General features: G+C 41.0%; 2 protein-coding genes across 3 annotated transcripts; one reads left to right on the top strand and one right to left on the bottom strand.

Annotated features, from left to right (window-relative positions):
• Positions 1–484: 484 nt before the first annotated feature.
• Positions 485–6,643, top strand: LOC115729005 (kinetochore-associated protein KNL-2 homolog). 2 transcript variants are annotated; one of them, XM_048272263.1, is made up of 5 exons: positions 485–637; positions 1,722–1,795; positions 3,327–3,468; positions 3,575–5,291; positions 6,407–6,643. In XM_048272263.1, exons 1-4 carry the CDS (start codon positions 500–502, stop codon positions 4,106–4,108), a joined length of 888 nt encoding a protein of 295 aa, XP_048128220.1. In that variant the 5' UTR covers positions 485–499; the 3' UTR covers positions 4,109–5,291; positions 6,407–6,643. The 2 variants fall into 2 exon arrangements, with proteins under 2 accessions (XP_048128220.1, XP_030515279.2); XM_030659419.2 differs by having other exon boundaries at positions 3,324–3,468.
• A 3,795-nt stretch (positions 6,644–10,438) lies between these two features.
• On the bottom strand, positions 10,439–13,059 carry LOC115729004 (E3 ubiquitin-protein ligase WAVH1-like). Its single transcript, XM_030659418.2, has 2 exons — positions 12,408–13,059; positions 10,439–12,288 (listed from the first exon to the last, which is right to left on the bottom strand). The coding sequence occupies exons 1-2, from the start codon at positions 12,831–12,833 to the stop codon at positions 10,531–10,533; spliced, it is 2,184 nt and encodes a 727-aa protein (XP_030515278.1). The 5' UTR covers positions 12,834–13,059; the 3' UTR covers positions 10,439–10,530.
• Positions 13,060–24,569: the final 11,510 nt, after the last annotated feature.

Below are 24,569 nucleotides of genomic sequence, written 5' to 3'. Positions count from 1 at the left end.
ACCAAGGTGGAGCAGCACCGTGAACTATCCACGTTAAATCCAGTTGTGCCGGTGAGTGTCTATTTCCTCTTGCTGTTCTGCCCTTTCTTGGATTCCACTTCGCATAAAGGTTATTCATCATGATTGCTTCTTCTGCGCAGGCTCTGGGGTTGGGTCGCCTGGCTTGGAAAACCCAATTGTTGCGCGCCTTCCATATCAACCAATCGATTTGTGTCGCGCGCGCGGGTTTTTCTTGTTATTTGTCTCAGTCGTTGAAGTGATTTTTTTGCTGCGTTTCTTTTCGTGGTTTCCGGGGGGTTTTATGGTGAGTTCAAACCGCCTCTAGTTCATCGGCTTGTCTTGCAAAATCGTAGGTTCTAGGGTTTGAAAAAAACCGCTGGAGAAAATTTGGGTGCTAGGAAGTCGAATCCGGTCCCCTAATATGTTGAATTAAGCGATTGAATGTGTGCATTTTCATGTTTCTTTCTGTTACCAGAACAACTCTCCAATTAATGAGGTGATGGTTTCGATTACAGAAGAATTTGCGGTTTCGAAGGGGCAAACCATGAAGAAAATGGACAGGAGTGGAAGTAGACAGGGAAAAGGGGTGGTACACAAGATTGGAAGCATAATGCGGTCACTGCCTTCGCGGACACAGGTGCACATCTTTACCTCCAAACAATCGGGTTGAAATGCATGTTTTAACATTCATATAGATGGAGATGGGTTGTGGTATTTATGGATAGGGGAACCCCAATTGAGGGGGGTACTGCTCCTGAAAGTAGTTTTGAATGGGGTTGAGATAATTGATGACAGTGATCTTGTCCTGGCAACAAGAAAGTTTGCCGTTTTTCGATTTCTTGGATTTGGAATCAGAGAATTTTACAATGATGGGGTTGTTAGCAAATAAGAGCCAGCCCAAGCAACGGCCCCTTGTTATAAACAACAATTTGTTGCTGATTTACTATCAGTTTTTCTCATGATTCAAGATCTTCTCAATATTACTATAAGCAGTAAAAGATCCAAACACAGTTAGTTGGCTTGCAGAATAATGGATGATAATATTCTGTGACTATTGCACAGTTTGACTACTGATGTGAACTAATATGGCAGCATATTTAAAGACAAGTTTGAAAATCAACTAGATTCCATTTGGTCAGGTGGAAGGTGGTTCAGAAATTACTTTGCAATTAATGTGGGATGGGGAGATTGGGAGTTACATCTTTGTTACTATTTTATAAGGCTCTATTTTTGTCACATAAATCTTTGTTTAGTTTTGATGGCTTGTTTCTCAGACATAAGCCTCGTATTGGACTTATAGGATGGATACGTAAGGACCATATAGCCCCTTAGTCACACACCTGAACAAGCAACTAAGTGAAAACTACTCCATTTTGAGTTTTTCTGCCTTGCGGGCTGTTCAGATATCTGATTTGGAGTCTCTTTTAGTTTGAGAAACAATGGAAAATTAAATTTCCTGGCTAATTTTTTAGACTAAAATTTAGGTTGGTTAGTTTGTGATCCCGATTGATTTTACCTAATCTTTCTTTGTAGAGTGAGGTTGATTTCCTCCTCATAAGATCGTCCAGATTTACTTGTCAAACGTGATTTTGACCGGATAGGGCATTAAATGCTATATCCTCCTTGTCAAATAATCGAGTATATCTGTAAATTCGTAACATCTCACTTAATTTGTAGTTCTTTTTGGATAACCTTATTCATGTGCCACTGTTAATGCCCAGGTGTTTTTGAACGAGTGGTGGCTGGTCAATGCTAATGGAAAGGGTTTAGCTATTGGAGGATTTGCTCATAGAGAGTATTCTACTTCTGCCTCTCTTTTGGAGATATATGTTTTTCATTTGTTTCTTGAAAATTTACTGGGAATCCCTACATATGCATAAACTGATGTGCATTTGTAAAAATGCTGTCATCCATCCATCTTCTCATGTATAATATCAAATCTGTTCACACTGCATATACGTCCTCTTATGTTATTGCCTACTATGGATATGGCTGAAGCCCTCCTGTGCAAAGCACAACCTGTAGGAGAGCATGCACCTAATTTCTTAGCTTATTTGTTGGGCCAACTTTGGTTTTGAGATAGATTCATGAGATGTAGCTCTCGCTGAGATAGATCTTCTTTTTCATTTGTCCGAACTTCTCAGTGTTACCTCTCTTCGATATTTTAGTCATTACACTTGGTGAAGTAGGAGAATCACCAATTATTTCGAGTCATCATCCAATAGAATCCATTCCAGTGTCATTAAAGTGCTCAGTGCTCTCAAGCTAATAGGACTCCTTGATGATGCCTAAGGCATTATTCATTAGCCTGAGTGAAGGGAAGCACTAAGTTAAAAGTGTGGGATTATACGCTAAGAAATCAATTATTGGGTCTTTAAACAAATTAGAGTTGCTAAATGCTATTTGTCTTGTTTTCATGTACTGTACAAAATATTCCCTAAAGCAGTGAAGTTGCTGCTAAAATCTATTACTTGTAACGAGAATGTCTCATACATATTATCTAACAAAGAGAAATATCTTTATATATATATTATTTTTATATAATTTTTTTTTCCCTCAATTGGTTTTTTTTTTTTTGGGTTTATCGACCGCCGACCCCAACTAGTTTGGGATAAAAGTGATGTTGATGTTGATGTTACCTAAGTAGGTTGAATGAAGGCCGGGGACTTGGTTTTACTTTGCAAAAGAAATAACGGCAGTGATAAAGAAGCGGGCTTTTGATTTGGAAATGTGTGATACCGAGAGAGAATAGTAAAACACAGTGGTGATCCCCATGTTGCGAGAACGTACATACGGAACAGAAACATTAGTATATAAGAAAAATGAATAAGTACATTGGAAGCCCTAAAATTTGTTGATTGGTCCAATCAAGTCCTTTTGTTAATTGCACTTTTTAAAATTTTTAGGACTCGATTGTACTTTCGTGACAAGTTTGATGACTTGATACACTTTTTGAAAGTTTAAGACTGGATTGCACTTTCGTGACAACTTTTAGGACTTGATTGCGGTTTTCTAAGTTTTAGGACTCAATTGTACTTTCGTGACAAGTTTTAGGACTTGTAGTGCACATATCCATGAGAAAAATAGGTACAAGCTCTTCTTTTCCATCACTCAAGTATCCACGCATTTCGCTCTAAAATGACGTGCTTATAAAGAAGGGATAATTATACATGTTTGTGCTATATGACTTGTTGTCAATACCATTTCCGGGCTTGAATTTGAAGAAAGTATTTGAATCTGTGAATAAAGGTTTTGCATCTCATAGTCGTGTTATATTATGTCATGGTTGAAGGCTAAGCAAGTTTTGCTTTAACCTATCACAGCAGTGAAAGAGTAAGCCTTTTTTGCTCTGCACCAATTGTGAAGAGGCATGATACCACCACATTTGAGACAGCAGATGGCATGACAATTATGGTTGGTGGTCTTATCAACCGGCTACGAACTCTGGAAAATGGATTTTCCTCGAAGGTATGTAAAATGCTTTCATGTGAACAATGTCTTTTGTTTGCTTGTAATTAGTTAACAGTCTCTTCTAGTATCAAGTGCATGGCTTCTAACCGACTGATCTGAATAGGTGTGCAACAAATTCCTGCTTGGATTTCCATATGATTGGGCAGAGTATTCGACTTCCTGCTATGGCGAAGACTCTAGCATCCAGGCTGGTTCAGTTAAAGCTACAGTTTCTGAGGAAACTGACTCCCAGTCAAGGAGCACTACAAATTACTTTGAGGCAACTTCTCTTGATGATGTTACTGTGCCAAAGTTACGAGATTTATTTAGTCTCGGTGATCTTGATGATTCTTTCTTGATGGAGAAAATATATGATGATGTTGTGGGCATGTTGGGAAGTAGTGCCGAGCATGATGGAGAATTTCTTCGTTCAAGCAGAAAAAATAGTCTCGGCATGGCTGCCAAAAGCCAATTTAATGAGGCTCAAATTAAGAAAAAGAAATCGTCAGAGGATGGGTTGTGCAAGCACAATGAGGACATCTTGTCTGCTAGAAAAACTGTGAAGAAAGTGAACCATAAAAGTGGTCGTCAATTGAGGGCTCTTCGTAGACGAAGGGAAGGTGTTTCAACTAGAAGCATGACTAAGCTCAAAAAATAATAAAGGTATAAACAGCCCATGTGTGCGGTTCAGATGCATACCGCACATCCCCAGTATCATGACCCACCTAGTTGTTTGGGGCATTCGCCTGGATTTTGGATCTCCCTATAAAAGATGGCCAACGACATCTCTTCTGCTTCTGAAGAAAAAGAAGCTCCTCAACCTACAGTTTTCCATCATCCGAACAGACTTGAGGTTTTCCTTCTCCCGTCGAACAACTCCATGGCGCTTTCAGTTCTGCTTTGCTTAATAAATGTGGGTGCAGTGGAGACCCAGGCATTGCCTCCAGTGTTGAGGGTGTAATTAAAAGGTCGTGCCTAGTGAAGTAACCATGAAACTGTGTTTTGGATTTTGTGTCTACAAAAGTTTATGCGCAGAATGTAAATGTGATGGGCAGGGAGATTCTTCCAAAGTGCAGGACTCTGTCACTTTCAGGAAGTTATTGAGGGGAATTTTGCGGAAGACACCAAGAGGGGGCTCTGTTTATGAAAGTATTGGGAAGTCGTCTTTTTGGATTTTGATGGAGGTGGGGGTTTCTCAGTAAAGGCAAAGTATGGCAGAATCGGTTGGAAATTAAAATGCAGCAGTTGCTTAAGATCTCGAAGTTGGGTTGATATTCTCTAATAATGATGTTATAGGAGGTGCTACTAATGGGGACAAAATACTTCTAGGAAGTACTGTATACTTGTGCAAGATGGGAGGCAATACCCAAATTGATGGTTCTCTTACCTGTCCATTAGAAATTGAAGTCATTGACAATACTGCATCGATTGAACTCGTGTCATTCACTGGAGTTGGAAATCGTGGGGACAAGGAGATTTGGAGATGCGAAAGAAGTGGCATAGGGAAAATTGTACTAAAGGCTTTGGAGGAAAGGGAAAGGTGCAAAAATGTTCATGGAGAACTGTGAAGAGCGAGACAACTGAATGCGTTTTCCTGAACCTATATATACTTGCTGAACAAAGGGAGACAACCAAAAGAAGGTTCTCTAGGGAAGAAGTGGCGGCCCTGAGGTTTTATTAATATTTCAGAATAACAAAGTTGTGAAGAGAGATTTATATGGACTGGGCCCTTTGGCAAGAGAGTTCAAACCTTGCTAGTTCTAAGCATCAGTTGCACTCTACTTTGAGATTTCCTTGTCAGTGCCAGTCTCTTGGGAGGGCACAGGATCCTGGTATTCCTGGTGGGTGTCATTGCTTTAGTTGCTTTATCGTTATTTTTTTTTTCTTTGGCAATATTTGCATAATACTTAAAGAGAAGCTTGAAATGAGTTGCTGAAGGTAGTCTTTATTTAAGTTTGTTTACGGCATCCAGACCACTTTCTTGCAATGGCTTACCTGGCCAATGTTCATTATGTGGTTATGGTCGGTCATCACAGGACAGTTGAATTTGCATATAGGAAACACTTTATTTTGGCAAGGGCATTGTCTTTTTTTGTTTGGAGTATGCATCGTACATGTCCTCCACTTATCGTCTTTGGCTATTTTGTTTGGTTCCAAGAAACATGCTGCTAGGTTCAAGAATATTCTACTACAATAAGGTGCTCAATGTTTCCTCTCTCAAGAAGAATACTCTAAAACAGATGAAAAACTCAAGGAAAATGTCTTTGAAACTTGCATGAATGGAGAACCTCGGGGTTTAGTTCAAATGTGTTTCATAAAGCAAGAGATGCAACAGAGCAACTTTCTATGATCATGCTATCTTATGGGAGAGATCTTTTGAATACTCAGTTGATCTTATTTTGACAACTCATTTCTGTATGGCTTGCTTTGGTATGCCAGACATGATGGGACAGACTGATATTTCTGATTACTATCCTCTTTTTCCTTCCTCTTTTTTCATCCTTAGCAAATTCTAGTTTCTTTTCATTTTGCTTCTGTTTTGTGGAGATTGAGTGAGTATGCTAAAATTTATGTCACCATTTACGGTTATGTTCACGACACATTTGAAGAAGATGCGTCCTTCATGACTTGCACCCTCAGTCATTATTTTTCCTTACATCCCGTAATAGTCCATCACCTTGTCAGTACTCAGATTAAGCCTGATTAATTTCCCATTCTCTGGCTCTCTTTTGTCAGGTTTTATGTTTTTGGCTTGTCGTAATCCTCGGAAAAGATCTCTTATGGCCGTGTCATTGTTCCTCCACTCTCTGTTTGAATCAATACTTTTCACAGTTTGTTTTGACCACAGTCAAACTTAGGAATCAGTGTATAACCCGATTCTGCAAATAATAATTGTTTTACATAGCCATCTGCCTTATTGGGTTGATTTGATGATTCAAGTTTCTGTTCTGAACAGATGCAGCTGCTGGAAGTGGAAGGGGAAATCACAAGAATTTCTTTGTTCCCACACTAAAGACCAGATGTGGAACAAATGGTTCATGTCTCTTTATTACTCCTCCATCGTACATTCAAAGCCCTACTATTTGCTACTCTAGGTGTATGAGCAGAGATATGTGCCCATCCAAACTTTGGTGAAAACATAAAGAAATCTCGACAAGCAATTTGTTCTGCAAATAGTACATGGTTTCTTCTCAACGTCACTCTTACTCTATGCAGTTCGCTCTTATCGTATTTTTATCCTTTGGTTTGCTGTTTGTCCCTTTGGATCAAAGCATTTTCTTTAAGACGACTTTGGTTGGAGTTTATCATCACTTACGGGTGAAAGGTGCCATGAGGAAGTGGTGTTGAACTACAAAATACAGGGCAGTGAAAAGATTCGTGTGAAACTGGATCTTGCTTGTAGCCCAAGATATTGTCCATAGTAGTGAGAGCGATGAACCCAACTTTGATGCTGGGCCTCCAGAAGATGTGTTGATGAGTAGTATCCTAGGCGAGTCAGTCTTTTTTGGTCTTGTTGATTCATTTTTCTGATGTTTGTGAAGATGGCGATGAAAAGTATATGAATTGGCTTCTGAGAGATTAAAAATGAACTGTTTTTGTTTGTAAAACAGGTGTTACTGGTTAAGAAATTGAGAAGATGGGAGGTAGCAACCTAATTTACCCTACAAGATTTAGAGAACTTGATCGCCGGGGTGACTCACGGAGCAACCTCTTTGATTCTGGGGACCAACCTCTGGGATTTGGTCGCTGAGTACCCATTTTTCCCCTCTAGATTTATGTACAAAGTTCTCAAAGGCTGAGAACAGAATGGCCCACGAAGGTTTGGTATTGAGCTCAACAGCCCAATAGCTAGAGGTAGGCTAGACCAAGAGAAAACACGTGCTACTTTTGACGTTGCATTTAGTCCCTTGATAAATATTCTATGACTGATATATTTCTGTACTTTACTTTCATGTGAGCGCTTTCTTTCACTACCACCCGCTTCCATCGGCATCTCGACCAAAATATCTCGCACGATCAATTCCGAAAGTACATATGGAATTTGGAATGTCCCATGGGAGGGAGGTGCGTTGGGCGAAGTAAGATAAGCATGAGCTTTAATAGAACATACTTGTGTAAGGATGAGATTAAAACAACTTCTAAATTGGATTTATGATATAAAGAGATGGCGCGATGAATCAAATCCCTCGTCATTCAGAAGGAATTTCAAATGACATAGCTGTTTTTGCCTGTCTCTGGCAAAATGTATACTCTTAATTTCTATGTGTCGGTCATTCAATGACCAAAAATCCATTTCCATCAGGAAATGACAAATTTTCATTTTCATCCGTAAAGCATGATTTTGTCACCTTTTAAGTATTTTCGTTGTGCTTGGTGTAGTTCTTATCAGGACTTGTTATTCTTCCAAAAAAAAAAAAAGAATCGTGTAAATTCTGTATATTCGCCTCTCTTCGACTTAGATTTTGCGAAATTAATAGCTAACCTCCTTCAAGTAGGAACATTGTATTCTTCACTGCTTGTACTCTAGACAAATATAGTTTGATCCTTGTACTCTAGATTAATTTTAAAAAAACGACCATTGTGATATATGGATACAAAATAGTGTTAAAGTTTTGAAGGTTTGCACTTCTATCATATCTTAGAAATGGGAACCATCTAGTTCCTGAAGCAAATTGCGAAATTGACCTGTTTGGTTCTAATTCTAAGCTGGGAATAGATCCAATCTAAAATCGATCATCCCTAATTATCAAAGGTGATAATGGCTAGAAAGGCTCTTATACCACTTGGCATAGAACGAAAGTGGGACGGACTAGAATTAATCTCATAGGAAAAACATTCAATCATAAGAAATAGAAAAAACCGAGGTACCAACGAATTCACATAATCAAATTTTATCTATTGGGAAGTCGCATTACAATCGAAAGTAACGTATCTATCTGTGGGGACCGAACTCGCAAATCAGCTTGAAATTCGAGAGGGAAATCGGATTATGTCTATCTCTCAAGATATTCCACGATTACCATAACGAAAGACAACGACCCTATTATCAAGTCGCAATCCTAAACATATCTAGCATAGGAAAAACAGCAGGAGAAGTCAAAGGAAAATCTCTTGGATTTCACAAGATCAAACTCCTCTGTTTCTTGTCTATTTTTCTAGAGCAGTTGGGGGAGCCTACTTGGCTACTAGGGCACAGTACTCATTGACAGCACTGAGAAAGCTCCCCCCATAAAAGTGAGCGCAATCGAAGGGGAAGCAAAGATCATCCCTCCCCTCACATCCTATCCACCCCATCCTGAAAGCAGCCAAAAGTTGCTTCGTAATCAAAAGAAAAGACGACTCCTTTTCATCTTCTTTCACGTAGATTTAGGCTTCCCAAAAAGCTTTTTATCCCCTTTCTTTTCATCTTCTTTGTTCACCCTTTTCTTCTCTAAAATAAAGAAGTAAAACCTTATCCTTCACAAACCGTTCAGGAAAAAAAGAAGAAGAGAAAAGCAAATTGCTAATGGGAAGCATCTTGGGTTTTATTATCATTGCGTGGTCCCTCACTCTAATCATGTGATGAGCCCCCCAATTCAACATCTTTGGCCATGTGATCAGCCGGAGAAGTTGTGATAATAGAGATTGTGGGAGCAGATGTATTATTAGTTTCAGGTATCTTCCATTGACAAATGATCTTTTGTCATCCTCTTTTCTTTACTTTTAGGCCCAAAATATAAGCACTCGAAGATCGATGCAAACCTCGAGGTCCTTTTCCTCTTTGGAATAATATCCGCTGACCGAACCCTGCCAGACTAATTCCAGAGGGCAACAAGTCGAAGTGCTCGACCGTTTATCCAATTTGTTCGGAATCAAAGGGGGGGCGCAAAACGGGCTGTTGCGAACATTGGTGGCCGCCGGCGATGGAAAACTTGGTCCAGGAGGGTACCATGAAATTGGATCTTTTCTTATGTCCCAATAGTACTATCAATGCTCATGCTCGGATGCACTCTCTCTCTCTCTCTCTCTTTCTCTCTCTAAATGTCTCTGTTCTTATGGGAAAAGGACAACCGAGACTTAAAATGGAAATTGGAAAAAAAAACACAAAAACAAAAGCCGTTTTGAAATAATTTTTCTAGAAACCCGAGCGGTCATCATCCATGGCCTCCTCCCCCCGAACCCACTCCTTTCATTTGCTAACTGGACGATATTGATGCATCCTGTTTGGCGGCCCCGCCACTCTCTCTCTCTCTCTCTCTCTCTATCTCTCTGTATCTGCTGCTGCTAATGCTCAGCACATGAGAGATGAAGAGCACGAGAAGGTGCAACCAAAAAAATCAATCACCCCATACACTGAACCAAAAACACACCACTAGCAAACAAAAGAACAAAACTTTGTTTTAAGTCGTCGCGAAAAGACGACCCCGCTCATGATTAGCGCCACCAAGCCGCCGGTCGAGGGGACGATAAGCAAAGGATTACGACTAGGGAAGCTCCGTTCCCCCCCTGGGCAATTCTCGAAAATCTTGATAAAAAAAAAAAAAAACAATTCACGTTTCGATCACGTTGCGCCTAACCGATGATTGGACCCGACAGAACAGCCGCACCAGGACGAGGAAGAGGAGGAGGAGGAGGAGGAGGAGGGAGAAGACAAAATGTCCAGTGCCCACCCCGTCGTTTTTGGATCTCTCTCTCTCTCTCTGATCTACTCTCTGTTTCGACGATGATGAATTTGGAGGAAGGAAACAGTAAAAGAGAGGACGACAAATGGAGACAAACCAGAGTCCCAGCCCCGTGTGGGGCCCACGCCCTCTGCCTGGGGCCCCCCTCCGGCTCCAGAAAAGGGCCTTCGCGTCGGGTACCGCTTGTCCTCTCACTCTCATGGGCTCAAGGCCCACTCCCCCTCTTTTTCCCAAAAAAAATTTACTGCAGAATTTTACTTTCCAAATTTTTACTGAAATAATTACTGCCTCGCAAAGGGAGGTGAAATTATATATATATTTATATTTATTTATATATTTGCAAGGGGAGAAAAAAGACACAGCAAAATGGGAAAAAGAAAAAATGGAAAAGAAAAAAAAAAGAGAGACAGAGACAGGCTTAGAATCTTGCGTTTTCGAAGCCGTGCAAGTCGCTAACCCGGTTCATCGACTTCCTCATGATCGCCACCTTCGCCAGCCTTTCCGCCGCTCTCCAAGCCGACGTCGGCGTCAGCGGCTCCGGCTTCTCCCCCGCCCCACCGGCGGGGTCTCGCCTCCCCGCGGCTCTGCCCCTCTGGGCTTGCCTCTGCCGCTGGAGCTCCCTCAGCTCCGCTTCCAGGCAGCGCAGGAACTCGTCCGCCGAGGTCAGCCCGGACTGCGCCACCAGCGCCCGGGCGGACGAGAGCAGGTGGTACGCCCCCGACGCGTCGCTGCGCTCGGCTAGCCGGCGGGACTCCGCGATCGCCCGCGCCGTGACGTGGAGGTTCTTCAGGCGTTGGATGCTGTGGGGCGACGATGATCTCACGGCTTGGGGGCGGGGGACGGGGATCGGCTGCTCCCGCGAGTACACGAGCTCATGCGTCAGTGGGTCCCTGTAGGACGAGCCCACCGACATCACGTGGTGGGACCCGCTCAGCCTCAGCTCCACGAGCAGCTCCCTCTCTTCCTCCGCGAAGAGATCGCCCACCCGGATCAGACCGGACCCCAGCGACGCGGGCCGGCCCATCAGGGAGTAAACCGCCGTTATCTCGACCCGGTCCGACCCGGAGATGAACCCGAGCTGGAGCTTCAAGTCGTGCACGACGACGCACATCAGGCCGCTCAGGCACCTCGCGAAGGACTCGTCCTGCGCCGCGTGACTCGACGCGCTGCCGCAGGGGTCGCAGAAGCCGACGGCATGCACGGGGATGTCGCCGAACCGCGTGGACGACACGATGGAGGAGTTTCGCCTCTGCTTCGCGGCGTTCGCGTGCACCCGCTGGTCCTGGCCGTCCGATAGGAGCATGATCGTCGCGGCGGGGTTCCTCTCGCGCCTGTCCTCGAGAACCTTCGCCGCCTTTCTCAGCGCGTCGTTGACGACCCCGGCCTGGCCGGTGCAGCCGATCGCGTCGACTATCCTCCGGGCCGACCGGCGACCGGTCATCGTCATCCTCTTCAACGGCAGGAGCCGCTTGGAGGTGGTGGAGAAGGCGACGATGGACAGGCGGTCGGTCTCACCAAGCGAGGAGATGACCAGCCGCATCGCGCGCTTCATCATGAGGAGCTTCTCGCCGGTCATGCTCGCGCTCACATCCAGGACCGTCACCAGATCGATCGGAGCTCTGGCAGAGGCCGCCTTCCCCGCCGCCGCCGGCGCTTTCACCTTCAGAACCACCGCGCACGTCCCGTAGCTCTTGTTCGCGGAAATAACCGCCGCTTCAGGCAGCAAGCTCACCTCCACGGTTCTCCCGTTCTTCTCCTCGTCCGACAATCTCATTCTGCTCAATGGCGACGCCGCCGATGAGCCGACGCAGAAACCTTGAAACTCCACATCCTCCTCTCGCTGCTGATCATCTTCGTTGCTCTCGTCCGATTCAGGAATCGTATTGAATCGAGAGACGGAGCAAGGAGACAGCAGCGACTCGTCGTCGTTGTAGACTCGCAGCGGTTTGGGCTTGGCATTCGCGATCTTCGACCCTGCGTGGTCCCCGTCGATCTTGTGCGTTTCGAGCAACGGAATCTCCTTCCAGCAGGCGTTGCAGACCGGACAAGCGAGGACCCTGTGCTTCCTGACGTGAGCCGCGACGCAAGGGAAGTGGAAGGTGTGAGCGCACTCCGCCGTGAAAATGGCGGTCCCTTGCCCTGTTTTCACGCTCTGCAAGCAAATTCCACATCTCGTCTGCAACGACAGCAACGAGTGTCCCATAAACGACGCGACGATATGGAGAAAAGGGCAAAAGCAAAGCAATTCGCATGATTCGCATTTAATGAGAGCAATGATCAGAGAGGGTTGCTTACTCTTGAGAGACGGAGGCTCGCCTTGAGGAGAGAGAAGCCGGACGGCGATCTCGGGGACGAAGGATTCGAGAGATTGAACAGGGCCAGGCTGTTGCTCTGGTGCTCGCCGTCGCCGCTCCTCTTCGGAGCCGTCTTGCACTGGAGCCTCGGGCTGCTGGGCACGGACGAGGCGGGCGTGGCCGCAGAGGTCCGGCAGCGGAGGCTGGGGCTCGGCTCCTGCTGCGGCTGAGGCTGAGACTGGGAGCGGGGGGTGGAGGGATTGGAGAAGAAGCCGAATTTGGAGGACATTCTGGGGCTATTGCCGGTGCTGCCGCCATTGTTGAGCCGGGGGAGCTTGCAGGAGAAGGTCTTGGAGGCGGCGGCGGCGGCGGCGTCGTCGTCTTTGGGGAGGGATGTGCAGAAAGCTCTTCTCCAGCCAAGGACCATCGTTCGTCGCCGAATCTACTTCGTTTTTTGGGAGGGGCGGGGGGGATTCAAGAGGGTTTGAACATGGGAAATGAGATTGCGAAGAAGACGAAGGAGATCTCTTGTTTCGTTTCGTCTCTGTCTTCGGAAGATCACTGCAAATGGAGAAAGCTCAAGCTCTGTTCTTGCCCAATATATTTGAAAATCTCTCTCTCTCTCTCTCTCTCTCTCTGAGCTTTTTCTGCAGTGGTTTACTAGTGAGGATCCGGTATAAAAAGCCCACATAAGGAAATAAATCCATTATGCATTTATTTCCCAATTTATTTAATTTTTTTTTTTTGGTATTGGGATTTTAATCATGGTGACTGGCAACTGGCAAGTGGCGGTTTCTCTCCTTTTTTATTCGATTTCAATTTTTTTTTTTTTTGTTTTTGCCTCCCCGTCCACCTAGGCTACCGCGACGGGTCAACGGTTTCTCTCGCGCTGCGTTCCACCGTTGACCGATGGCCTTGCCGGGAAGTGGGGGTGTGACTCACAATTTCCACGTTGGAATCGGATTAACCGTTGCTTGAATTTTTTATTTTTCGAACCGTGAAAATAATAGACATAAATATAAAGGGGTAGCGGTAAATATTATAAAGTCTTTCGGAGGTGTGCAAAAGGTTTTAACTTGAAGGGCTTTTTCGAAATATATAAATAATATTCGATGAATATTAAGCGAAAAGCGTATTATTGAGAATCGTTTTTGAATTAAATGGTGCTCGGAAAGAAAATATTAGTAAAGGACTTTATTTATATTTTTATAATAAATTAGAAAAGATATCGAAGCTTAGCCACCGGCAGCACTCGAGCAAAGGGTTAAGGGATTTTGAGAATGCTAACTTTGGCTCAAAGGTCCTTGAAATTAGGGTTAGTACCACGAAAAAATCGCAACCTGGTATATTTGTGATAAATTTATTCCAAACTATTTTTTTAACAGTGAAAAACCCCAAATTGATATATTTGTGACAAATTTATCCCAAATTGGTACACACGTGACAAATTTACCATTTGTTAGTTTTCGTTAAATCTAACCATCAAATTGCTGAGTTGACCGGCACGTGGCGGTTCACGGGTATATCAATTTGAATTTTTACTCTATATTTGTCACATGTGTATCAATTTGATTTTTTTTTTTTGTGATATTAACTCAATTTAACGGAGGAAAAATTGATCACAGATATACCAGTTTGATGTTTTTACTCTCTATTTCTCACAAGTGTATCAATTTGAATTTTTTTTTTTTTGTGATTTCAACTCAATTTAACAGTAGATAAATTTATCGGGGGTGTACTAGTTTGGGATTTTTTATGGTTAAAAAAAATTAGTTCAAGGTAAATTTATCACGGATGTACCAGATTGGGATTTTTTGTGGTAAAAAAAATAATTCATGGTAAATTTGTCACATGTGTACCAGTTTGGAGTTTTTCGTGATAAAAAAATAATTTGGGTAAATTTGTCATAGGTATATCGGTTTGGGGTTTTTCGTTATATTAACCCTTGAAATTATGTTGCCAAACGCCTCGACTTTGGCTCAAAGACCTTTAGAGGTACAAAGCCCATTCGAAATGCTGCTCCAAACCAGACTTAAGGACCGACTCAAGAGAGGGCGAACGATGACCGCCGCCCGCCCCTAACCAGCTGCGTGTTTTTGGTGTAATCCTCGACAATATTCATTGCATTTCGTAATATTTTCGCGGAAGATTTGCACGTCGCAGCTGCCTAAATTGATGATTTTCCCTGAAATCTCGCGGATCGGACTCGGCAAGGTAAACCTTCCCTTTCCGGACATGGAACTGGGAATGCCTTAAAGGCGGTGCGGTGAAGGAGACGAACCCTTTTATCATGTACAGAATGTTTCCAGAGCTTAACATGTTGGTTATGAAATGAATCCTTCGTAAATGTATCCCTCTTTCTGACATGGAATTGGGGACCGCCTTAAATGCGGTGCGTTGAAGGGATCCCCTTTGTTTAAAAATTAAAAAAAAAAAGCATCTTTCTAAAAACAACCCCGATCCGATAGGCACGTGCCACATTTACCTTCGAACCGGTGTTGTCAGTGCCCACGTTTTACCCTCGAAATAGTTTTCGCGTCGGGAGAAAGTACGGACTTTAGCAGATTTTCGAAAGCTCGATGGAGCTCTCAGGGGCAAAATGAGCGGGTTTCAGCGGATCTTCCTAGTCAAAGGTTTTGGGGATTTAAGAATGTTCGCGACGCGAAAATTAGGTCGGAAGGGGAATGCGGCACGGGTCTACTTGCTTGAGGTTTCTTATAAAAGAAAAATTAATTTGAGATAAATATAAGTATATTAATTTGAGAATTTTTGTGATCAAACGAGAGAAAAAGAAAAAAAGGGAAAGAAAGGAATGTGGTGTGATTCTCTCTCTCAATCTGTGCGGCAAGTGTACCGCTCGATCGGGTAGGGTAGGGTGAGGATGGAACCCACAGCCCGTTGGGTAGCGATTAAATGAAGTGGGGGCTCCTCGCGACGCGGGATGCGGGGGCCAGTTCGGAGCCGATGGCGATGGATTGAAGGGATTCCTTCCATTTAATGACTTCTCTCGGGGATTCACTTGAGGAAATTTCTTTCTTTTTTTTTTTTTTGGTGCATCCATCATCCTATGGAACAGCCGAGCATAATAGATCGATCGACTATCCTAACCTTACTTAGAGTCATTTTTTTTTTGGCTTGAGGATTGCACTTCGTTTGATCCAGCTTTTCGAATCATGGCGTCGTGACCCCGATGATGACTGTGTGCGCGTTGAGGAGGAGGGGGCGAAGTGAGGGTTGTGGTGGACAACGATGATAGGCCTTCCTACTGTGACCGGTGCTCGCTCAACGAATGTTAATAATAATGATCCGCCTTGCTTAATATCTCTCTCTCTCTCTACCTTATATATTTCAAAGGCTTAGCCTCCTTTTCTTTCGCAAAAAATATAGCGTTGTTGAAAAATATTTTTCAGAAAGTAGTAACAATAATGATATTTTCAGGTGTTTGGCTAAAATTTGAAAATTAACTGAAAAATATTTTCTACCATTTGGTACGAAAAATCTTATTTAATATTTTGTGTCATCATTTAGTAAAAAATTGCTAACGTGGACCCAATTGTCTTAAATAGCATGGCCATCACCAAAAGGGACAACTTTTGTAATTAAAAAATTAAAAAATTTAATTTATTTTTTGTAATTTGTATATTCTTCCGTTCATTTTCTTCCTGCTTCTATCGGTCGCCGGCGACATCGACCAAGGCGCTGCAAAGGCCAACGAGGCTCGTCCCTCACCTATGATCAATTGTTGGGGGCTGTCAATTGCCAAAAGAAGAAGAAGAAAGAAAAGAAAAAAAAAAAAAAAGAAAAAAATATTACAAAATTCATATTTTTTCTTAAATTTTAGTTAAAAGGAAAAACAAAACAAATGTGAAGGATTGGCGAAAGATGAGGGAGAATATTTTCTCCATTTTTGAATGCTTTTTCCATAGATGAAAAATGTTTTTCTTGACTAGCTTATTTTTCATGAACCAAACGTAGAAAAATCCAAAAAATATTTTCTTGAAAATTATTTTTCACGAAATAGGTTTTGTTCGTTTCATAGAAAATGTGATAGTTTCTGGAAAATATTCTCCAGGAAGTTATTTTTCAGGAAAATGACACTATTTTTCGTTGTTTGGTTGAAATATGAAAATAAGCTGAAAAGTGTTTTGTCCGTTTGTATGAAACTTTTGAAATTAAAAAAAAAATCAAACTTTTGAATTTTTTTAAATTTTCTCTTTTCTTTCCTTTTCTTTTTCCTCTTCCTCAACTGCGACCATCCACTGGCGAACTCAAGGCTTGGGGCAACATGTCTGTGGCCGACCATAGCCGAGGCCCAATTACCGGCGGAGAACAAGAAAAAAAAAAGGAAAAAATTTGTTAAAAAAATTCGAAGCATGTGGATAGAGAGAAGAGAAAATTCGGAAGTCCGAATTGTGAAGCATTGCTTTAAAACCTTTAAATTAGACATTTGATCCCAACTCCAAAGGAGTGAATGCGGGCAAAGCCCCCACTACGCAAAACACAAATCCGTCCACCTAAGCACCGAGCTCTATCAATTGGAAAAACCAACTCACTCTTTTTTTTTTGGTCTTGTTACTTATATGGGCCTAACAATATTGAGAATGATGTCAAACGCAAATTAAAACCACGGCGTTGTCTAATAACTTAAACTTTTAGAATGAATGGTCGTGTCACTAGAGTAAGTTAGTATTCGAGTTGGATCTCAAGTTTAGTTTCCATCCATTTATGAGTTTCCTCTTGGGTAACCAACAATTCCTGTGCTTACAAATAACAGGCTCGTACTAATTAAAAAAGAGTTTCTTTCTTTATCATGGAACCACGTATACAGTATAATCTTTTAATACGTTAAACTTTTAGGACAAATCGCCGCCTCGCACAACTTTAACATGATGAAATTTCATTTTGAAGAAACGAAAAGTATAAAAATAAATAAATAAGTTATATCTAAGGGATAATGACATAAATGATCACTGAATTTTGGACCAACGTGCAATGTGGTTCTCGGAATTTTAATTTGTTCAATGTGATCTCCGAACATTTGGTACATGTTCAATTTAGCTCCCGAATTATATGAAAATGTCCAACGTTGTCCTTTCATTAATTCAATATTAGAAACAACATTGAACTTTACGAGAATTAAATTGAATATGTACCAAAAGTTCAAAAATCATATTAAAAAAATTAAAAATTTATGGATCACAATACATATTGTGATAAAGTTCATAGACCACATTGTACATTGGGTCAAAATTCATGGACCATTTGTGTCTTATCCCTTTATATAATCCTGGTACCATGTGCATCGGGTGGCCAATATTCTGTTATAATGTAAGACAAAAGACACGCACAAACGAAGGGAAACCAAAACCAAAACAGCAACCAAATCAAAACCAAACGAAAAGATAGAGAAACAAGCATGACCAAAGCTCACTCTTTTTTGAGTTGTGATTCCCACCTACTCTTCTCGAGCCACCTTAATTACAGAAATATCGTGCTCTCATCTCACTTAAGTGACTAAAAGATTCTTCAAACTTTGACTCTTGATCGGAACCACTTCCATCGTCCTCCATGAACTGCGAGATAGAAATTGTCATCTAAATTTGTACCTAGTGTTGACACTCCAAAGGCACCTTCAAAGTCGCGATTGATCACGGAATAACTCTAAAATCCATGTCAACATTTTCTTAGAAACCCTAATCTCGTGGTCGAAAATGGCCACTATCTATATTTTAACATTCGAAGATGGTGGCAATTTTGTAATGGGTGTTCATTGTTTTCGTCCTCTTTTAGATTCCTACCAATTCAATTATTCAGTGTACAACAACAAAAGGATCCTCAGCACCTTATCTTGAAATTCAATAGGTTGGGCAATTATTGCCCACACGTAGTGGGCCAACGAAAAGGGTCGCATAATTGCATTCAGCTGTAGTTATTCACTTGAGATGAAATCAATGCCAAAAACTTTCTTTTATTGATATGATTGTGCCCTTGTTTTAATCTATCAAAGTGGGCCACGTGGTGTAGTTAACATGGGATGCCTTGTGTAATGAAAAGGACGGAGATAAAAAGTTTCTAACTACAGTTGTGAAAATATTGTACCAATGTTAATTTAATGCTAAATATTTTAATTTTTTGTCATTTCAACTCTAAATTTTTGTATGAAATTTCAATATAGTCCTTCCGGCCAACTTTCGTCGAAAATTGATGATGTGGCGGTCTAGTCATTGCCTGTCCCTACCCAATTTTATGGGTTTCGATTATGCATGTATTGAGTGTTGTTTGTCTTGTCTTTCTAGTGGGACTTTGAGGGAATAAATTTCTTGCATAGAAGTTTAATTGGATGATTAGGTTACCCAAATTGGGGACATAATAATGATTAACTAAGAAACCGCAAAAAGAAGTTGTATTATCAATAATTATTTTCCGGGGCAAGTATTATTGCTCCACAAACGGGTTCATTATTTGGTAAAGTGCGCTTTTCACAAAAGCTAGTGCTTAACAACTCAGAATTACGAACAAAATAAAAGATCCTTTGGAAACCATTTTTAATATATGAAACCATATGATATATAGACGTTTTGTGCTACAATTAAACTTGTCAAGCGAGTAGGCCTTACAGGATTTGGGTGGGTAAAAAAAAATTTCAATCTCAATTGGTCTCTATTAACCCATTTTCATCTAATACGATTTTGGTGACACGTATCCTACTCGATCTGATTCGAACTCAGTTCATATCCAACCATACCTAGTCTCCCATTCTTAGCAACATTTCCTCTTAAGGGGAAACGTAACAAATACATGCATTTTGAAATGAACCAATTAGGAATCTCTCTATTTTGTTTGAAATTTCTCGTGAGTGTAAGTTTCATTATTGGAATATATAAATAGTAAACCACGTCTTTTTTCTATCGGTTTAAGCTTTTAGAACAATTGGCGGTGATTCCATAAAATCTTTCATTTATAAAGTCAATTTAAAGCTTTTGTTCGAAAGAGGAAACAAACCTCATTTCTTCTCAATGTTGGTGTAAGAATTTTAAAAGAGTAATAAAGATGACAAGACCATTGAGGACCGAACTACAAAAGCAAATAAGTAAATTCCCTAAGGTTTCTTATTTTATTAAATCTTCTTTTCGGCGACCGCATCAGGAATTCATGGTGCAGATCCACCATTGATTAAGAGAGTTCAATCAGTTGAAAATGACTAATGAGGGATCTAGAATTTCAGGTTAGGTGAGAGATCGAAACTTTTTAACTTTTGTGTAACTCTTTTTGGAATTTCTTCACCTAATATGATCTTGTACTTTTATTGTTGAACTAGCTTAAACCTTGTTTCTTTTCTTTCTCCGCTTATCAATTTAATAGCATGTTAAATTTATTTTCAAGTTATTCATCTCCATTTAAAGAAAGAAATTATGGGGATCACTATGTAATTAAGTAGGGACTGCCAGAATAATGATTTCGCGGGCTTTAAAGTTAATAGAGACAACAGACATACTCATCACGCTAACATATTGCAGAATAATATGCCATCATGCAATAAATTACATTAGTGTTGAGTGCATATAGAATCTAGGGTATTAGTGTGTATGCCTCTCCGTGTATTTATTTTTTCTTTTATTTATGATTAGGAAAGAGAAATATTGTAATACAAAATACGACTTGAAAGGAAAAAAGGATCCAATTGATGCTGTTGTATATTGCTAGGAAAAATTTCAAATGAAGACATAAAGTACCCTCATTTTCTCAAATAAGAGCATAAAGTAGATCTTGTATTAAATAAAAATCTGAAGTGCTTTTATTTTTTTTCAAGGAAGAGCTTGACTAATGACATTTTCATCATTTCCTTTTTTTGATTTTTTCCCTTTTTCTTTTTTTTTTTTCCTCTTTTTCCTTTTTTTTGCCCTAGCTTCTCACCGGTAATTAGGCCAACCATCGGTGAGGGCGGCCTCGCCTAGCCCTTGCAGGTGGCCAACCCGATCACCGGCAAGAAGCTAGGGAAAAAAACAAAGGAAAAAAGAAAAAAAAGAAGAGGGGAAAAAAAGAGGGAAAAAATAAAATAAATAAAATAAAAATAAAAAATAAAAAAGTCGAGAATGCCCTTAGTCATGCTCTTTTTTGAGACAATGAGAGAAATTTAGGCCTATATCTAAAACAACGTTCACTTCAGGCCTTTATTTATAATTTTTCCATGCTGCTATGATTGTATCGAACCATAAAAGAAATTGGGATAATTGTGAAGTGATACATGTGTTGCAGCTTATGCGTTTGGTAATGCATATTTTAAAAATGCATTAAAAGAAATATCGGAAAATACTTACTGTAGCTGAGCATCCTTTTGACCATGGGTATGGCACAATTTGTGTATTTTTAAAGACATTTAATTTTTTCTTTTGGAAATAGCGATTTTCTTTGTAGTTTTTCTATATATAAAAACTTTCGGGGTTTAAAAGACATTTTAGAAATTTGAAATGCCAACGATAGATTAAAGTGCACTACAAGTGCCAAAACTTGTGTACGGCACTCATAGTGCCAAAACTTTTAAAACGATCACTTAAATGTCAAATTTTTGAGAAAAACACTTACTTCGGTGCCAACTTCGATTCGAACCGACATGGCTCGCCGAAAATCCGACATGACATATATTTTTTTTTATTAATATTTGAGCTGACATGACTCGCTAGAATTGATAGTGAAGTGAGTGTTTTTAAAACAATTTGACACTTAAGTAATCGTTTTGAAAGTTTTGACCCTAAAGTGAGCGTCGTACACAAATTTTAGCACTTATAGTATACTTAAGCTGCCAGCGACCTAAAGGGGGAAGAAAATGAAAGCGATTACCCAAATTATCATGTACACGAATTACTTCTTAAGTGATGCACGTGAATGAGAAAGTTTACATTTATATTTGGAGAATTAATCAAGTTAAATATTTGGATCTATTACATAGTTTGTACAATTATTTGATTGCTCATGCACTAAACTTCGCTATTAATTGCAGGTCTGGGGCCAACGTTGACTGGACACGTTTATCTGCATACCTATCTATTTATCTATTTACGATTAGGGACTATGCAAATAGTACGTTGATTACGCGATCTCTTTGCGGGCTCGTCCAGTGGGGCATTCGATGCTTTGTCGGCATCTTAAATCGAACGTTCCAACAGCAAGTGAGGTAAATTCCAACCCTGTTCAAACACTAATCTTTCCGAAAAAAAAGAACAAGATGCGGCCTCTTTAATATTCAGTTGAGTTTCTTTCTCTTTCTTTTTAATCTAGGACGAAGAAAGGATAAACAATTTGAAACTTTCAAGCTTTTTGTTCTTTAATATTTTTTTGCTATTATTTACAAAAATAGTAATTCTTGTCCTTTGGGAAAATTGTCAAAAAAGTTCTAAACCTTTCACACTTTTGTCAATTCAATCCTAAACTTTTAAATTTGCTGATTTAGTCCTAAACCTTTTCACTTTGTGCCAATTCAGTCATATTCGTCGGAAATCACTGAAGTGAACGTTGGTCGTCCTATGTGACATCGCCGGTCTTGACGTGGATAATTTTTAAATATTTTTATTTGAAAACATCTATTTTTTTTTCAATTTTTTCCTTTGCTAGCTTCAAACCGAATTAGGGCCGATAGGGGTCGCCGGCTCTTGGGGGAGAGCTGGTGGGGTCCTGCAACCCTCGCAAGCCCCTAGACGAGGGCTGCGAATCCCTCAAGGCCGAAGGTGAGGAGTTGCGGCCCTCGCCCGGGGACAAGTGGGGGTCGTCGATCCCCGTTGGCACTTACCCGGGGGCCGACAACCCCTGCTGGCTCTAATCCGACGAGGGTAGCCAACCTTAAAGCCAACAAACAAAAAAATAATCCATTTTTTAAATAAAAATTTTAAAAATTTATTATTAAAAATTATTGTCGGCGGTGCTACGAAGGACGACCGGCATCCACGCCAGCAATTATCGGCGAATAAGACCGAATCGACACAAAGGTAAAAAGATTTATGATTAAATCGACAAACTTAAAAGGTTTAAGACCGAATTGATAAAAGTGTGAAAGGTTTGGGACTTTTTTGACAAATTGTCTCTTGTCCTTTGGTTGTGCTTCCACCGTCATTTTTCTTTTTCACATCTAACTTGTTTTTTAAACCTTTACTCGTTATACATCTACCATTAACTAACTAATTCTGTTGCTTCGGTTATCACCAAATATTACATAACTACCGCAGTGGTTAACCTACTGGTGTAGGATTTACTCCCAATTGGCTTGGGAGCCTCCTATTCTAGTCACTGGTTTGAATCTACCAATTGCTCTTTGATTTTAGTAAGCCTTGATTTGTCTGCGGCGTATGTTCATTGGAGCTGCAGCATGGGTTAATCCCTATCCTCCTTGGCTCCCACTAGCACTACGGCGAGACGAAGGTGATGAGCTCGCTCAAAATGAGCAATGGCTCGTACGATAATGCCTAGAGGGATAGTCAACGCTGGCCGCCTCTCCTTCCCACCATTTTACTCGTAAATTACATAGCAAAGAGTCATCCATACGTACTAAAAACCTACCGTTCATATCGCACTGGACATCAAATAGTTACCCTTTTAGCAAATAACCCACGTTCCTTTTTCAAAAATTAAAATATAAAAACTGGTCTATAATTGATCAACAGAAAGATAAAGAACCAAAAAGGAAAAGGAAAACCACCCCAACAACACACAAAACAAAACAAACCCCCCACCCCCCACAAAAAAAAAAAAAAAAATGGAATTCATATCTGAAACTAAGACCGACATTGATGCTACCCTACCTGCACCGTCGCAGTCCTTTCACTGTCAAAGGTGGGGCGCTCTTGCAGTTTCCTCAGCTGTCCAGAAAAAAAAAGAAAGTATTGCTTTCAAGGAACAGGGTAGATTTCACAAAAACCAACACAACATTGGATCAAAAGTCAAATTACTCACACACGGTCACGTGATGCCACCACCCCACCCCCCCCCCCAAACACGCCCCCACGATGGGACGGCGTCGATCAGCTCCGTCTGATTTTCTCGGGAGTTACCGACGAGGGTCTGTCTCATCACAAAACGTCACGGTAAAAGAGAGGGGAGGGGGGGAAAACTTTTTCTGAGGTAATTAGTGTCAAATAATTTCACACCGGTCTTTGCGCTAAACCTCGTGAGGCGGGCCCCCACCTTCTTCTCACCCCCGACCCCGGCCGACCTCCTTGTACTCCCGGTTGACTGTGTTGTCCGCTTCCGGATTGGTCGCGGCGCTTTGCCGGTTGCCGGTGGGCAGTGCAGCGCAGCGTTTTCCCCCAGAATTTGTCTCCAATTAATAATTTCATTTTTTGTCCATTTTTCTTCGATGAGTTTTTTTTTTTTGGTTGGGTCTGAGATTTTCGATGAGTTTGGAAAAAAATATAAAGTCGGGATGGGGATGGGGATGGGGATGGGGATGGGGATGGGGATGTGATACTTTATTCTCGCGAGGAACGTGAAGCGTAAGATGGTGGTCAGAGGTTAAATGCAAAAGTCAGATGAGGCCTTTTGTTTGTTATTTCCGAGGTGAGGGCCTCTTTCTTTTCAGAGCCCTGTCTCAGTACAAAGTTGTAGTACCACCTCTGCCTCGCCACGACTGAAAATCCCAACTTTACCCTTTTGAATGCCCGTTCGAACATTAAATTTAAGGCTACGTTTGTTTTCATCTTTCCATTTTTTTTTTCCTCTCCAAATCATCGTCTACAAAAAAGAAAGAAAGAAAGAAAGAAAATCAATTAACGAAATTATTTTCGTTCGTTCATAAAACTATTTGGTTATAATGTTATTATCGATTATGAAAATATTTTTATTAGCTTCTCATTTTAAGCGATATGACTAGTTATTTGAGGAGAAATGTAGTACAGATCGTTCTTCTTCTTCTTCTTCTTGAAATAAATGGACCTAAGAGGTTTGCTTTTCTGTTCATATCAATTGGTTTTGGATAAATCATGGTTAGATGAATACGGAATTTACATTGAGCCAGTTCTACGACCATGCCCCTAGCTAAAGCATCTTATCGAGTGCATTTTCGGGTGGTCGGGTTTGGGAGCCCGTGATCTTGGATTGTTGAAAAAAAAGTTACGACCCTTGATTTTTTTTTTTTTTTGAAGAAACATGCGATTGCTATTAAGGCATTGTGTCGGTC

Source organism: Rhodamnia argentea, chromosome 11, assembly GCF_020921035.1.
Source record: "Rhodamnia argentea isolate NSW1041297 chromosome 11, ASM2092103v1, whole genome shotgun sequence".
Classification (NCBI taxonomy): domain Eukaryota; kingdom Viridiplantae; phylum Streptophyta; class Magnoliopsida; order Myrtales; family Myrtaceae; genus Rhodamnia; species Rhodamnia argentea.
Note: the sequence above shows the minus strand (reverse complement) of the source record. Positions and strands in the feature narration are given on the sequence as shown.